General features: G+C 54.4%; 1 protein-coding gene across 1 annotated transcript in view; it reads left to right on the top strand.

The window, feature by feature from the left end:
• Positions 1-2,459: 2,459 nt before the first annotated feature.
• The window catches only part of EPHB2 (EPH receptor B2), a 137,308-nt gene continuing 122,979 nt past the window's right edge, over positions 2,460-16,788 (top strand). The window contains exons 1-2 of the mRNA XM_052635730.1: positions 2,460-2,516; positions 5,852-6,536. Coding sequence (XP_052491690.1) covers positions 2,460-2,516; positions 5,852-6,536 — 742 coding nt within the window. The remainder of the gene's footprint in view (positions 2,517-5,851; positions 6,537-16,788) is intronic.

Raw genomic sequence — 16,788 nt, 5'->3', positions numbered from 1 at the left:
GAGGCAAAGGAAAGGAACAGTGCAGCCCCCAAACCTGAACTCCCTGGGAGCCCAGAGTTTGACAACCAGCTTTTAATGTGTGTCTTTTGGCGAGTCCTTTGCACCTCTCTGGGCCTGAGTTTCCACCCAGGCATGGAGGACGTCCGTTCGCAGTCCCTCCTCTGGGCTGTGGAATCCTCTAGCGCTTGGCCTCTGGGTCAGCCCAAGAATCCAGCCAAGGGGTGGGGCCACCTGCTTGGCGGGTTTGCCTCCCCTTCGACCCCTCTCTGGTCCCAAGCACAGACTCCTCTCTCCCTTGTTGTGCGCGGCTCCCAGCAGCTGTTCCTCGGGCCCAGGCAGAGAGCCTGGCTTGGCGCGTCTCTGGCTGAGGCCGATGAGAGAAAACAGGTTAAAAGTTCAGCCCTTGTTCTCTCCAGGAAGAAAAATCTGTAGCATTCGGAGTGTGAAAAGGAACCCTTTTTTCAGCCCCAAAGCAGCACAATAGAACTTCCCTCCAATTTGCCATCAAAAGGACGCCCTTGGCACTGGACTCCACCGTCCCTGGCACCCTCCTCCCCCCAACTCGCCAGCCCCCAGTGCAAAGGGACACAGTGACCGCAAACTCAAGCCACAGGCGGTCATGGGGACACTGCCGCATCCTCTCTTGTCAGCCCGCGGGTCTGACTGGGGTCACCTCTGGCTCAACGCTTCCTTCTTTCCCACCCTCCCATCCTTACCGCCCCTGCCTGGTTCAAAACCTTGTTCCTCCCATTTCGACTTTGACAGCAACACAGACACTTCCCTCTGCCCCCACTCTCCTTGCCCTAGTTCATTCAACCCAGGCCATCAAACCAAGTGTCTAGAAGTTTACAGGGTAGGAGGCAGGAGACCCTCACCTCCCACTCTGTCACCACCTCCTGGGTGATCTTTAGGAAGCCTCTTCCGCTCTCTGTGCCTCAGTTGCCCTATTTCCAAAATGAGGCTGTTAGATTAGACCAGAGATAGGATCTCAGATGGTGGGTGGTGGTTTCCTGGAGCACTGTGGTGAGAAGCCCTGTGTAGTCACAGAGTGTAGGCATTGATTAGTGATGTCTATCCTGGGCACAGGATGGGGGCTTAGCAGCAAGCATTACCTCTCACTCACTTTTGCTCACCTAGGGGGTGTGGAAGGTCCAGCTGTGATTCCCTAGGTCTCTCCACCTGCTGCTGCTAAGTCATTTCAGCCATGTCCGACTCTGTGCGACCCCATAGACGGCAGCCCACCAGGCTCCCCAGTCCCTGGGATTCTCCAGGCAAGAACGCTGGAGTGGGTTGCCATTTCCTTCTCCAATGCATGAAAGTGAGAAGTGAAAGTGAAGTCGCTCAGTCTACCCTCTGACAACTCTTTATATTCACACCCCATCTCCGCCACCAGACTGTGAACTGCTCCCTTAGAAGGGCTTTGCTAGTCACCCTCAGGGTACCCGTACAGTGCTCGGGTACATAATGTACATCGGATATATTTGTGGATTGAATGCCCAAGCAATTTAAATCTACTCAGTGCATCACAGTGCAGTTCAAAAAGCATTTTGAATCCCTTGTGGCAGGAAAGGGGGGAGAGGGGAGGGGTGCTGAGCCTGATCTGGGGGTGAATGGAGATCTTTCTGGCCCTGTGGGTCTCCTTTGTCATTGACTGGATGGTTCCTCCCCTCCAGCTAGAATAACGGGAAGCAAGTAGGGCCCAGCTGGGTCAGAAGCTGATCTGAGTTTTCTGAACCCCCAGAGGGCAGGTGATGGGCTGGCCCCACTGGACATGGTGTTCACCCCTGCTCCCCCTCCATCCCCAGGGCTCTGTCCTTGGGACAGAGTTGGCTGAGCCCTGGGGGAGGGGGCCCAGGGATGAGGACACGATGGAGAACTCCCAGTTCCTGGAGAAAGAGGGACGGTATCCCTGATGGGAGGCATGGGGCAGATGGCAAAATTGGGATAACTGAGACAGCTTGGCTGGGGCCCAAGGGAGGCCTCTGTAAGGCCAGCATTCCAGTTGGTGAGAATTTGATGCATGCAGAAAAGCAAACAGGACCCTCATTTTGAAGGAAAAATTTGAAATTTCTTGAGGACTCTCTGAAGCCTATCCAGGAGACCCCAGGTTAAGACCCTTTCCCAGTAAAGGAGGGTAATACCTAGGTTGGAGGGATGTGATTGGCTGAGAGGGTGGGGCATGACCGTGTGTAGAAGGGCTGGAGTTGGATTTAAGGGGTGGAGTCTAGAGAAATAGACTCAGATGATTGGCTGGAGTGTGGGAGTGAGTGGGCGGGATCATGGAGTGAGATGCCGGACCTAAAGGGAGGACAGTCTATAGGGTTAGACCCAGTGATTGATTGGAGCAAGGAAGTAGGTGGCTCCTCTGTACAGACAGCCCTTAAGAGGGAAGTTCTTAGTGACTGACCGTGCTTTGTAGGCAACTCAGCAGTGACTCTGCTCTCTCCACAGAAACGCTGATGGATTCAACCACAGCGACGGCGGAGCTGGGCTGGATTGTGCATCCTCCATCGGGGGTAAGTCAGTGGTCCTCAAACCCTGCCTGGTCTCCAGGATACCTCCGGTTCTGCTGCGGGGCCTGGATGTCCTAGCCCACCCCATTCGAGCCCCTTCCCCTCCTTCAGGTCCCAGGACCTGGACTCTCGTTGCCCCACCCTACTGCTCCCCTACCATTGATGAGTACCAGTTACCATGACAACAGGCTGGATGCTTTTAGCTCTTGTCCTATAGAATTCTAGGAGTGAGGCTGAGAAGTGGGTACTCACAACCCCTGTTTTACAGATAGGGAAAGTGAATTGTCAGTTCCTGAGCATGCACTGGGTGTCATACTGTATCAAAGCACCTTTACACACATCATCTCCAGTCCTATGGGAAGGAACCACCTCCATTTTACAGATGAGGAAACTGAAGCTCAGAGAGCTATAGCCACCTACTGGGGACCCTACAGCTAGTAAGTGATGAGGGCTCAGGTTTGTAACCAAGGCTGTGACCTAGTCCTCTGGGTTCCCACCACACTAGATTCCACCTTCCTGAGCTCCTACCATCACACTTCCTTGGGTCCTGTGGTCTGAGCCCACGTAGGCTAAGAGCTTCCCAGGAACACTTCAGGCACAGGGACTGCCCTGGTGGTCCGATGGTTAAGACTCTGTGCTTCCACTGCACAGGGCACAGGTTGGATCCCTGGTCCAGGAGCTAAAATTCCACATGGCACATACCCACCCCACCCCCCCGATAAAAGGATCCGGTGCAGTTTGAGATTCCTCTCCGGCAGTTACCTACTGGCTATGGAGTCAGACCCCTGAAGAAAGGAAGAAAAGTCTCTCTGTCGTGTCCAACTCTTTGCGACCCCATGGACTGCAGCCTACCAGGCTCCTCTGTCCATGGGATTTTCCAGGCAAGCGTACTGGAGTGGGTTTCCATTGCCTTCCTCCAGGGGATCTTCCCGACCCAGGGATGGAACCCAGGTCTCCTGCCTTACTGTAACCGCCTGAACCACCAGGGAAGCCATTCCAATCCTGCCACTTACCAGCTGTGTGATTTGGGGGCCAGTTCCTTAACCTGTCTGAGCTTTTAGCTTCTTCGTGTGTCAAATGGTGGTGTTTATGTCTTCCTCACAGAACTGTTATGAGGTTTTTCTGCCAAGTATCCAGCATAGCGCCTGATGCAGAGGGGGCTCCCAGTGACAAGTGGCTATGGGAGCTGTTGCCGGCGTCATCCTCATCACCATCCTTTCTGATACCAGCCCCTCCTCACCCCCCTGGTCTCTGGTGGGGGCTCAGGGCTCCCAGTCCCCCTCCCCCATCCCAGCTCCTCCATGGAGACTCAGCTGCTACCCCAAGGAACTGCGTCCTCCGCTACCCCCTCAGGCCTGTGCTCTCAATAGGCAGGGCCCCAGGGTCAGGCCTCTTTCTGTGGCTCTTTCTTGTCACCAATTTTCCATCTGCGAAGGCGGCTGGGCCCACAGCCCCACCCTGCCAGTAATGAGGCCAGGCTGGGCTGCAGGGCCCCCGGACGCAATTATTTGGGGTGTTTAGGCTGCAGGGCCTCCGCATGTTAATTAGAGAGAGGGGAGAAAGGCAGAGTGCTCTAATTAAGTGCTCTAATTAAGTTCTGAAGAAGAGCAGTGATTGTAACAAGGGGCTGACTTTGTCACATGGTGCCACCAAAAAAAAAAAAAATTAAATGCAATGTAGGGAGCTTCAGAGCCGCCACTGGAGCAGTGGCTGGGCCCGTTCGGCCTTGCTCACACACACTCACCCTTCACAGCAGCCACAGCCACCGCCCCGCCCCGCGCAGGCAGAATCTGAGGAAGGCAGAAAGACAAAGAGCACCTACACGAGGCCGACACCTCTCCCACCGCTTACCCTCCCCCCGACAGTCACTTCTGGCAGTTGGGGAAATAGAGGCCCAGAGAGGGGCAGTGACTTGCCTAAGGTCACACATCAAGTTAGCAGAGCTGGAACAGAGCCCACTGCTCGGTCCTCGTGTTTCAAGGCAGTGTGGACAAGCGTGGGCATGGGTCTGAGTTTGGGTCTGTGTGACCTTGGCTCACAGTGTGTGACTGCACTTCTCTGGTCTCCACTTGCTCATCTGTAAAATGGGGATAACTGTGCTTCCCACGTGTGATAATCACAACAAAGAAATAGGATGCTATTACAGCACCCACCCTGGGCTCGGCACGGGTTCACCCTGCTTGTTGGGGCCCTTTTATGGGCCTGCCCCAGGTGAAGCCAGCCCAGCACCAAAGAGGGGCCCAGGAGAAGGAGGGATCGGGGAGCTGATCCCAGCAAGCTCTCAGACCCACTGGGGGAGACCAGACCAAGAGGGCTTGGGCGTGCCTGGCACTCATTTAGGCAGGCTGTCCCCAAAGGCCCAAGGGAGAGTTGGTGAACCTGGACACAGCGGCCGGAGGGAGACTCCACCCCAGGAGGTTCCAGAAGGCTGGATAGAGAAAGTGAGAGGTGCTCAAGGGGGTGTGAAAGGGTAAACAAAGGCTCAGCCTGAGAGTGAGCCTGCATGAGAGTGAGCGTCTGTGCATGGAACACAGCCTTTGCCCTTCTGTTCCCCGCTTTCCGCCGCCCTGCCAAGCCCCATCCAGCAGTGGGAGTGGGGAGCTCACAGCTGGGTGGGCGAGCGCCCAGGCCAGGGCCTGGTGAGGTGCCAGAGCAATGACCCCAGGCAGGAAGGCGGGGAGGTCTCCCTCCAGTCTCCGTATTCACTACTCTCGCAGGGAAATGCCTCACGTTTCTGTTATGGGGGTGAGGGCTCATCGTCCGTTGGGCTGAGGATCCCCGAGGGCAAGGGCTGTGTCTGCCTGGCCAGATAGGGCACTCCTGGCGGACAGAGCCCTGTCTCCTCAGCAGACTGGCCGCTCCTCAAGCAAGTACTTTGTGTGGGTTCAGCCTCTCCCTGGTTTCCGTTTGGTTGGGAGCTTCCCAGGAACAGCAGGGGGGCCGTGACTTCTTTACCAGATTAGTTACCCCTGGGGGGTAAGGGTGACATCTCCCACGTGGATAGGGGAATACCACCAAGAGCAGGGCGTGTGGCCTTCCCGTCAGATTGGCGCGTCTCCTGCGTAGAGTGGGGAATTCCTCAGGGCCAGAGCCAAGTCTCCTGCTCAGTTTGGGGTTTCCCTGATGGTAGGCATCGTGTCTCCATCATCAAACTGGGAGACCCCTTAGGTAGAGTCTGTGCCTCCCCCTGAGAGACAGGAGGCCCCTGATGGTAGGTGTCCTGCCTGCCGCCTTCATGGCTGGAGGATCCCTAAGGAAATGTCTGTGCCCTCCCCGCTTAGGATGTTCCCTGGGGCTCAGCCCCTAGCTGCCCCACCTGACTGGCGTTTCACCCACAGTGGGAAGAGGTGAGTGGCTACGATGAGAACATGAACACGATCCGCACGTACCAGGTATGCAATGTGTTTGAGTCGAGCCAGAACAACTGGCTACGGACCAAGTTCATCCGGCGCCGGGGCGCCCATCGCATCCACGTGGAGATGAAGTTCTCGGTGCGTGACTGCAGCAGCATCCCCAGCGTGCCCGGCTCCTGCAAGGAGACCTTCAACCTCTATTACTACGAGGCCGACTTCGACTCGGCCACCAAGACCTTCCCCACCTGGATGGAGAACCCGTGGGTGAAGGTGGACACCATTGCCGCCGATGAGAGCTTCTCCCAGGTGGACCTGGGCGGCCGGGTCATGAAGATCAACACCGAGGTGCGGAGTTTCGGGCCCGTGTCCCGCAGCGGCTTCTACCTGGCCTTCCAGGACTATGGCGGCTGCATGTCCCTCATTGCCGTGCGCGTCTTCTACCGCAAGTGCCCCCGCATCATCCAGAATGGCGCCATCTTCCAGGAGACGCTGTCGGGGGCGGAGAGCACATCGCTGGTGGCTGCCCGGGGCAGCTGCATCGCCAACGCGGAGGAGGTGGACGTGCCCATCAAGCTCTACTGCAATGGGGATGGCGAGTGGCTGGTGCCCATCGGGCGCTGCATGTGCAAGGCGGGCTTCGAGGCCGTGGAGAACGGCACGGTCTGCCGAGGTAAGGGCCGCGGCGGGACAGGTGCCCCTTGCAAGCGCGTGGCATTGGTATCGGCTGCAGCCTTGAGCCTGGCAGCTGAGAGGCAGGCTAGTCAGGGCAGAGGCCTGGAGTTGAGTGGGAGGCCCTCTGCAGCCAGAGTTTCCGGATCCATCGCCATGGTTCTGCTTCTTGGAGGAAGGCGTTGAACAGCACCTCATGAATGGTAGTGTGTGCAGATGCTGCGGGGGGTGTGCCCGCTGATTTTCGTTGGTATGAGGATAACCGTTTCTCCTTTTAACTACTATGTGAATATTAATGATAGCAGGTGTTACTTTGTTTCTTCATTCACAAAAGTGATGTGGTTTCCTTTTTAAGAAAACTTGTACACCGTAGTAAATAACGTCGATAAGATAATATCCGTTGGCCTTTTGTTGTGTCAGTCAGTGTAGGCCAAGCAGTGCCAAAGTGGCCAAGCAGTAAAGTTTATATTGCACTATGATACATGTCCATCACGAGTCAGCTTGGGAAAATGTGTAAAGCTTAGTAAATGATATTGATAAGATCACTTTCATTGAGCTTTTGCTGTATCAGTCAGTATAGGCCAAGCCATGCTGAAGTAACAGAACATGTTTATTTAGCACTTAATGCCACATGGCCATCATGAGTCAGCTTGGGATTCCTCCCTCTGCGAGCCAAGCAGATGGAGCCGCCCACTCTTTGGAAGGTTGTGATCACCAGGCAGAAGGAAGGAGCAAGTGAGACAGGTTGTATATGGGCTCTAAAGCACCCCCCCCCCCCACCCCCTAGAATGGCTCATACGTCATGCCTGTCCACATTTCAGTGGCCAAGGCAAGTAATGTGATTACTTCCAATCCAGAGAAATGGGAAAGTACAGCCCCACTGTGAGCTATTTTTACTGTGTGCCGAGCACTTTACGTGTCAAACTCTTTTAATCCTTGCAAGAATCCTGTGAAGGAACATGCCGTCTTTTAGGAAGAAGTCAGAGCTCAGAGAGTTCGTACAGGGAGTAAGCAGAGGTGGCCTGGGGGCTTACCAGGTTGTGTGATTCCAAACCACCCTTTTAACCACTGTGCCCTTTAAGTTTTTTTAAGGAAAAATGTTAAGTAAACAATAGGACAGGTGGTATTTGATGACAACCAAGAGTCACAAAGCTGCTTTGCAAATGTAAGAAGTTGTAAAAGGTACTGCATGGTGGTGAGAAGCCTATAAAGGTAGCCAGAGCTGAGAACAAGTCCCATCCCTGCCAGTTGCTAGCTGGATATCTTGAACCAAGTGTGAAACCCTCTCTCATGGGATAGTTGTGAGGATTCAAGGCCTCAAAACATGTAAACCACTTATAGTGACTTCTAGTAAAAACCTAATAAATGTTAACTAAATGGGATGCTACGTATAAACCCCAGCATGGCACAGAGTCTCTGCACTGTGAGCCGTGGTGGTCGATGGTGATGGCATAGGAGACTTGGAGCCTACTTGTGCCGGTTCCTCTTGCCTTCCTGATTGGAATGAATCCTGGAGTGTTCCAAATGCTAGTCCAGGAGCCTTGAAAGTCGATTAAAATTGAGTCTGGGGAAGCTACAGTGATCCTCACCTTTATGAAATTCTATCACATCCACCATCTCCGTGACACCTCCCTCCAGCCCTTGGAGGAAGCGTGTTAAAGATCTCTGGGAGGAGAAGTGGGTCTGTGAGAGACAGGAGCAGTGGCCTCTGAGGAAGCTGCTGCAATGATCTTAGGAGACGGTGACCCCTGGACTGGGCATCCCCAGTACTGGGGAAGAGGAGGAGTATAGTCGAAGGGTGTTTTGGAAGTGGAGACAAGTTGGAGCAGGGAGAGGACTCAGAGGAAACCAGAAATTCCAGTTTACAGAGCCTTGATGATCTTGGGAAAGAAATGGGGAAACGGGGAGAAAAGGCTGACTTCTCGGGGAAGACAATACATCTGGTTTTCTATACCTGAGCGTGAAAATGCACCACCTTGGGAGATGGCGGGGGTGAGACAGGCCGTGGGGAGCGGAATCAGTCCCTCACTGTCTACTGGCTATTCACTCCTCCAACCTTCCCCACCCCTCCTCTGTGTCAGACCTTGTGCTGAACACCAGGCAAGACAGAAGAATCCAGCTGTGGCCTTGCCTGCTAGGAGCTCATGGTCTAGCAGAGAGGACCAGCTGTAAATGAACAAGAGTGAGATTGTGTCAGATTTGTTTTAATAGGAATGGTCCAGGCCATGATGGGCATCAAAAAAGGGAGGGCTTCTGGGAGGAGGTGGCATTGGAGCTGAGTCTTGGGAGAAGGAGGCATTGACCAGGTGGCCCAGGCCCTCTGGAGGTTGGATTGGCATAAGCAAAGGCCTGGGGACAAGAATCAGTGTGGCTCCTTAGAGGGACTGGTCAGTTGTTTGGTGTGGCTATGGCTCAGGGCACAAGGAGGGAGGTAAGAAGAAGCATGAGTGGAGGGGTACCTAGATGAGAAGGTGTGTGAGTTATCCACTGCTGCATAGCAAGTTACCCTCATATTTAGCCGCTGAAAACAGAAAGCATGTGTTATCTCTCAGCTTCTTAGGGTCAGAAATCAGGCACGGATGGCTTGATCAATGGGTGCCTCTCGCTCAGGGTCTCTCCTGAGGTTGCATCTCGAGGTTTGACCAGGGAAGGATCTGCTTCCACGTTCCTGCACAGGGTTGTTGGCAGGCCTCAGTCCCTCCCACATGGGCCTCCCGCGTGTGCAGCAGCTTCCCCAGAGTATGAAGGAGAGAGTACCCAAGACAGAAGCCACAATCTTTTGATCCTCTCATTTTCAGAAGGGACGTCTCATTACTTCTCCCAAGTTCTCTTCATTAAAAGTGAGTCATCCAATTCAGTCCTTGCTCCAGGGGAGGGAATTACACAGGGGTGTGAACGCCAGGAGGCACGGTCACTGGGGCCATGGCAGAGGTTGCCTGTCACAGGATCAGAGTCTGGGCTGCTTCTTGCAAGTGGTGGGGGCTCGAGGTAATACGAGGGCAGGGTGTGTCCAGGGCTGGCTTCCCCCAACCCCAACCCCCAGCCCAGGCCCAGCCTAGCCCCGCCGGCTGCTGGGTGTGAGCAGAGGCCAGTCAGGGTGTGATTAATGAGCTCAGGGAGCCAGAAGGACACCAGCTGCTGCCATGGCCTGTGTGCAGCCACCCAGATGTGGGGCTGCTTCAGCCCAAGCCCCAGAGGCGCTGGCCCCACCAGCCCGGGACGTGTCGGAATGGTAATTACAGCTCCCATCCGAGTGGTCGGCAGAGTGCTCTCCCATCTCCAGCTCAGGGATTCTCTACCTTTTCTGCACCTCCCTCCAGAACCACTGGCAGGTTTCTTAAAATGCAGATTCCTGAGTCTGGTGCAAACTTCATCCCAGGTCTGGTTCTGTGCCTCAGAGGTGACGCCAAGAATCGGCATTTTTTTTAAACCAAGCAGCCCCGATGCTTCTATAACAGGACTCTTAGCTCAGACACACGATGTGTTAACACATCCTTGGCCAGACCAAGCAGGACTCAAAGCCAGGCAATGACCACAGGCCCAGCCCCACCACCACCTCAGGGAGCATCCACCCTAAAGGGTGGGAGGGGACCTTAGCAGAATCTCTGGGAGGGTGTGGTTTGGAAAGATCCATTTAATGTTGAAGCATAATTTGATGGGAAAATAATCCCTTGCTTTCTCAAAGAAATGCAAGTTAGAGAAAACTTGGCAGAGGAGAAGTAGGTGAGTCCTCTCGGGGCATGGCAGCGATCCCAGGGGGTGGGCTGTGGCGAATAATGATGGACTGGCTATTCTAATGCACTCAGTGGTTCCTGAAACTATGGGCTAAACTGATTCAATCAGACCAACTTGCTCTTGAGCCTGTTGTGTGCAGGGCACAGTGGGGAGGGCATGGGAGGGGCCCAGTTAACCGCTCAACCAGCATGTCCTGGGTACCTTCTGTGCACCAGTTAGCCTTCTAACAGGTATTTATCGAGCGCCTTCTATGAGCCAGGTCTATGCCAGCCCTGCTGCTGCTGCTGCTGCTGCTAAGTCGCTTCAGTCGTGTCCGACTCTGTGCGACCCCAGAGACGGCAGCCCACTAGGCTCCTCTGTCCCTGGGATTCTCCAGGCAAGGGTACTGGAGTGGGTTGCCATTGCCTTCTCCAATGCATGAAAGTGAAGTCGCTCAGTCGTGCCCTACTCTTAGTGACCCCATGGACTGCAGCCCACCAGGCTCCTCCGTCCATGGGACTCTCCAGGCAAGAGGACTGGAGTGGGGTACCACTGCCCTCAAAGTGAACAAGAGGGCACATTCACTACCCTCCCAGAGTTTTTGGTCCAGGTGGGTGGGCAGAGGAAGATGGAGGACACAAAGTAAATAAACGAGTAAATAGTTACAAACTGTGAGGAGTGAAAAGAAAAATATAAGGTGTAACATTAGAGATTAAAAGGAGGATCTGCTTTAGCCAGGTGATTCAGAGAAGACTTCTTGGACGAGGTGTCATTTGAGCTGACTAGGGCTGACCTGGGATGGTTGGAAGAGAGTGCCTGAGACTCAGGGTTTGGCCTCAAGTGGCTCCTGGGTGAGCAGAGGATTCAGACACCAAAGAACAAGGCAGAGCATGGTCCTTCCAGAAATGAGATCTGTCCAGGCCAAGTACTTTGACAGAAGCAGACCATCTTTTCTGATTGGACATCTGGGAGTGCTTCAAGGAGGAGGTGGCATTTGAAGTAGGCCTTCAGGAGTGAGTAGGATTTGGATGGGTGAAGGGAGGGAAGGAACTCGTGGTCAAGAAGCCTCGTGAACAAAGGCCCATGGTGTGACAGTACAGGGCATGTGTGGTGGGTGTCCAGCGCCCTCCTGGGAGTGGGGCTGGGACACGGCTTTCTCTCCTTGATTCATCTATTCACGGTTCGCTGAGCCTGCACTGGCCATAGAGATGGCGGGTGGGAGACTCCGGGAACTGTCCGCAGAAGACCTCTGCCTTCTCCCGCTACCCTGGCCCCCAGCCCCCTCGGTAGCACAGTCCCCACTGGGGCTTGCCATCAGCGGATCTGCTGGGGCCGGGGGTTGTGGGGCAAGAGGGTGGCCTGGGAATCCGCCCCCCACCAGCCTCTGCAGCAGCTGCTCCACCCAAGCCCTGAGCCCATTCGCCTGACTCTTTCCAGATGTTGATGGGGTTGATTGGGAACGTGACCTGGCCTCAGTTTCTCCAAGTTTTATCTTGGCCTCTCCTTCCCTAATGAAACTCCTACTTGCCCCTCCCTGCCCATGCGTGGGCACCCCCCTTCCAGCCCAGAAACCGCTGGGGACCCTGCCCTTCTCTCTTTCCCAATGGCAGACATGTGTCTCGAAGGGGTCTGGAGGGAGTTCCACAGTGAGTGTGATCTCTGCGATGCTCTCAGGGTGTAATGGGATTTTTAATATTTAGCTTGGACAGGGAGAGGGGCTGCAAGCCAGCGGGTTAGAGGGGTGAGGGGGCGGCGGGGTTGGGGGAGGGGGATGGTCGCACGCACATGTTGATCAGCTGGCTCCAGCTCAGACTTCCCAGCTCCCAGCTGCCCCAGGCTTCCCCTCCCAGCCTCTCCTTCTCCTCCCCCTGCCCTGCTTGGCGGCCCCTGGTCCTGCTCTCTTCCCCACCCGTGGCCTCTCCTTGACCTTGGACTTGGAGACCTGGTTTCAAACCCCAGTCCTGCCTCTTGCTAGCTGTGTGACCTTGGGCAAGCCATGGACCCTCTCCTGATCTTTGTTTTCTCATCTGCAAAACAGAATAAACAGATGGACTGCTGTGCCAAGTAAATGAGAAAATACCTAGAAAAGTGTCAAAAAAATAAGAACTTTTACAAACTTGCCTGTGAGCTTTTTTTTTTTTTTCTCCCAATGAGCTTTTTTTTATTTTGAGGAAAAAATAACTCTTCCTTATCACAAAAGCAATACAGTTTATTTGCAGAATCTTAAAGGAGAAAATTATAATAACACAGAGAGTAACCACTGTTAACAGACTGATGTGGATCCTCTGAGGTGTATTTATGTGTATTTACACATACTGATTTTTTTAAAGAAAAAATAGATTCCTTTTGGGAATACATGAGGATTTTTGACTTACTAGTATTTTGTGGGCGTTTTTCCATGTCATGTTGGATCATGTGGGAAGGCTCTTAGAATTCCATAGGCTATCTGTGGGATAATTTTTTTAACCAGTCCTCTGTGATCCACAGGTAGATTGCTTGGTTTCTCACTATCCTCAATGCTGAGATGAATTCCTGGTCCCTCTGCCTTTCTGCACTGCTCCTGGTGTCTGTGTAGGATATGTCTCCTGGCGTGGAATTGTGGGGTCAAAGGGTATGGACTTTTTTTTTAGAGCTTTTGGCACACATTGCCAGATTGCCCTCCAGAAACACTGGGCTGAGTTACCCTCCTGGCAGCAGCCTTCAGGAGTGTCTGTTTCCCCACATACTCAGCAGCATGGGATATTCTGCCTGTGGCTTTATTTTCTGTTTTACTTCTAGAATCCTGTGCTTCCCCAGCCAAGGTAGGGAGGGGCTGGGGTCAGAGATCCTCTCTGGGCCCTCAGAGCTGGAGCCTGGGCCACCCTCAGGGTGGCCTCCTTCTCACCCTGCTCTCAGCTCCAGCCCTTCCCACAGGGGCTGGACCAGTGGCCCAGCTGTGTCTGGTGAGTCTGTGGGGGTGGGGTGCGGTCAGTCTCGGGGTGAAGAGGAGGCGGCGTCCAGCTGGCGAGGCCTGTGTTGGGAAAGGGGTGTGAGTGTTGGAAAGCTGGGTGGGAGGAAAAGCCCAGACCCCCCCACCCCCGGCCACAGAAAGTTCTGCAGCATCTTTTCAAGGGCAGGGTGGAGACACCCAGCTTGGGGACGGGGAAGGGTCATAGATAACCCCTCCAGACCCCCGACTCAGGCCAGGGCTGAGACCACACACACCAGCCTTTGGGAAAGGGGATTGGATGGGAATCCTGGCCAATACACTCAGGCTATTCAAGTCTTTGCTTTTAAAAATTGAAAGTACCTCCCTCTCCCCACATCCCCTTCCCTCTATGCTCTCAAAACATGTTTTTATTCACGATTATCCATCCATCTCTCCATCCATTGATCTACCTATTTATCTACCTACCCAGCCAACCATCATCCATTCACTGAAGTTCATTTTCTGATTTTTTTTTTTTTTGCTTCTTGGAGAGTCTTCGTATAGAGGACCAAGAAACTAACACACTAGTAAATCAGGTACCTACTGTGTGCCAGTCCCTGGATCTGGTATAAGGACTGCAGACATGAAGAAGGCCCTTCTTGCCCTCCTAACGCTTCCAGTTTGGTATAGGGGAGATGGCTCCATCTGTAACTATAGCCTTGGGGCACTCCAGAGGAAGTCAGGAGACAGCTGGGCGTGGCTGCAGGGCAGGGGAGAGGTGCTTCCTGGAGGAGGAGCCATTTTCCCAGGGCTTTGGAGAATGGGAGGAGTTGAGGGCAGAAATTAGTCCAGAAAAAAGATAGTCAGAAATGATACTGATGTTTTGTTTTTAACCCTAGTCTCTCACTGACCCTCAGCCTTCTGGGGGACAGGGGGCATGGAAGAAGTCTTCCTAGCCAAGGGAGAAGGGCAGAGGGGCTGTCAGCCCTTTAGTTGCGCTCTGTCCGAGGGCTGAACGAGGCAGAGGCTGAAAGGGGTCCGGAGGACTGGAGAGGGCCGGAGCTGAGGGTGAAGGCGCCTCCGGTGTGCCCAGCTCTGTGCTATATGATGGGCTCTATTGTCTTATTGAATCTTCGGTTGGTATGATGAGCTCCATTTGCAAATGCGACAGACGTCCAGAGAGGCTCAGCAAGTCTTCCAAGGCCACACAGCCAGCAGCAAGCAGCAGAGGCAGACTGTGAGCCCAGCTCCCTCCAGTTTGCTGGGACAACTGATTACCCAGGAGTGGGCGGATATCTGGAGGTACCCTGCCCTGCACACCTCCTGATTACCCTGGGGCCTCTGAGATGGCAGAAGTAAAAAGAGTTTGACAGATAACCAGCTTGGGGGTGGGGGTAGGGGGAGGGTCACGCGTGAGATTGTAAGACCTCATAGGAAAGAGAGGGCAGCTGAAGGGCTTCCGAGGGGAAGAGGGAAGCTCATGGCTGGGCCGTGGAGGGTGAGGTGCTTTTGCATCAAGAGGTGTTGGCAGGATGGAGCACCCTCCCAGGGCAGAGGCTCAGGGATGGGGAAGGCCCCCATGGGCCTCCTCTCTTCATGCTGAGCCATGAAAGGGGCGCAGCCACCCCAGTTGACCGCTGGCCAGGGAGAAGGGGCCCCCCACTGCCTGCCTCCACACAGCATTAACCAAGTGCTTGTGTCATGCTGCCTTCCTGCCTGTTACCTTCTGGAATCTCTCCATCAGATTAGGAAACTGAGACCGAGGGCCAGCATCCCACCCCCTTGTAGGTGGCCGAGGCAGGTGTGCGCTCTTGTGCTTCCTGCTTCTTGGAGGTGTCAGAAAGGCTTGGCAGGGCCTCCCCTGGTGGTCCAGTGGCTAAGACGCCGCACTCCCAATGCAGGGGTCCCCAGGGTTCCATCTCTGGTCCAGGAACTAGACCCCGCATGCCGCAACTAAACATCCTGTGTGCCGCAACAAAGAGCGAAGCTCCCGAGTGTTGCAGCTAAGACCCAGCATATCCAAGGATCTCCTATGGACCAGGCAGCTCCCCACTGAGGGTCTCACTGACTCCCAGTCACCGGTTTAGCATCCTCATCCCTGTTTTACAGAAGAGGAAACTGAGGCTCAAAGAGGTGAAGCAGCTTGTCCACGGTGACACAGGAAGTGATAGGATTTGAACCCAGGTCATCTGACCCTGGAGCCCCAGCACTGCCCTCTCTCAGCCCTAGACTGACCCGGGACCCCGAAGGCATCAGGTTGAGGGCTTTGGCCACAGGCTGCCCCAGAACACTCCGGCAGGACCATAAACAGCTGGGGGAAGTTCCCCTCCCTCCAGCGGCTGCCTTTTCATCTGGCTGGGCTTCGGGATCTGGCAAGAGGAGCCCGTTTATTGAGGAAGTTTATGCATTTAACAGTTTAAGCCTTTCTAAGCCTGTGATACAACAGGATTTCAGAGCCGTTAACAATTCTGTGTGGTTAAGAGATTTTCATGGCTGTGCGGCAGCTGGCGTGGGCCCCACAGGCCCCGTTCTGGCCTCTACCCCTCGCCCTGCTGGGACACCTCCTCCCTGGGGCCCTTTGTCCTCAGCCCCCACCCTGCCACTTCTCCCTGCTCCCCTCATTCCTAGTGCCTAGGGATGAACTTTGACCTCAGAGGGGAACTGAGGTCCAGAGAGGGGAAGGGAGCTGCCCAAGGCCACACAGCAGGTGAGAGGCTTGAACTGAGACCTGCCCGGCAAAGCTCGAGTCCCTTCCCACACCCTAGACTGCTTTCCTTGGGTAGGGGAGTGTGGCGGGAGGATGGTCTATTGTTAATTCCCTACTGGCAGGGCTTTCAAACCGCCCCCCTCAAAACCAGCAACTGATCTCTACCAGGGCTTTGGGAACAGGGTCGGGGTGGGGAGACTTGCCCAGGCTCCCTCACCTTGTCAGCTATCGAGCTGGAATCAGAACTCAGGCCGAATGAGAATTCTTCACACGGTACAAAACGAGGTTTGTTGTTTGTTTTGTTTTGTTTTGTTTCCGTTGCGTGTCGGGGGGTGGGGAGGGCATGCCATTTGTAATTATAATGTCTTACATATGTACAGTATTTATTTACTTACATTCTGCCTCGTTCCAGAAAAAGATTAGAGGCTGCTTTTGTGTAGCATTTGATCTCACCCTCTGAGATACTTTGATCTGAATGATACCCACATGAGAGAAGCAAGGCGAAGATTATTAGTGCCATTTTAGAGGCAAGAAAATCTGAAGCCAAAGAGGACCGGCCTTTCCCAGGGTTACAGTGCCCTTGGTGGCAGAGACGAGACTTGAGCCCAGTGCCCCGGCCTCCTGGCCCAGGCTCTCATGGGAGCCCCTTGTTGTCCCCGTATGTTCTGTTAGGTGGCCCCCACCCGTTACCTCCACCTCTGCAGGAGCAAGACCCCAGGGACCGCTGGAACCACAGGAGAGCTTAGTCTCCACCCCACAAGAAAGGTACCCTGGCAGACTTCCTCACAGCCCCTAGGACGCATGGTTTATGTGAAGAGGAAGGTGTGGTGGGCCCCTGACAACCGTACAGATAAACGGCCCCAGGGTCACCCTGAGGGGTGGGCAGGCCTCCAGACCCCCACCCTTTCTGCTCCCTCGGGCTCT

Source organism: Budorcas taxicolor, chromosome 2 (assembly GCF_023091745.1).
Source record: "Budorcas taxicolor isolate Tak-1 chromosome 2, Takin1.1, whole genome shotgun sequence".
Taxonomy (NCBI): Eukaryota; Metazoa; Chordata; class Mammalia; order Artiodactyla; family Bovidae; genus Budorcas; species Budorcas taxicolor.
The sequence above is the reverse complement of the archived record's forward strand: the minus strand, read 5'-3'. Positions and strand labels throughout refer to the sequence as shown.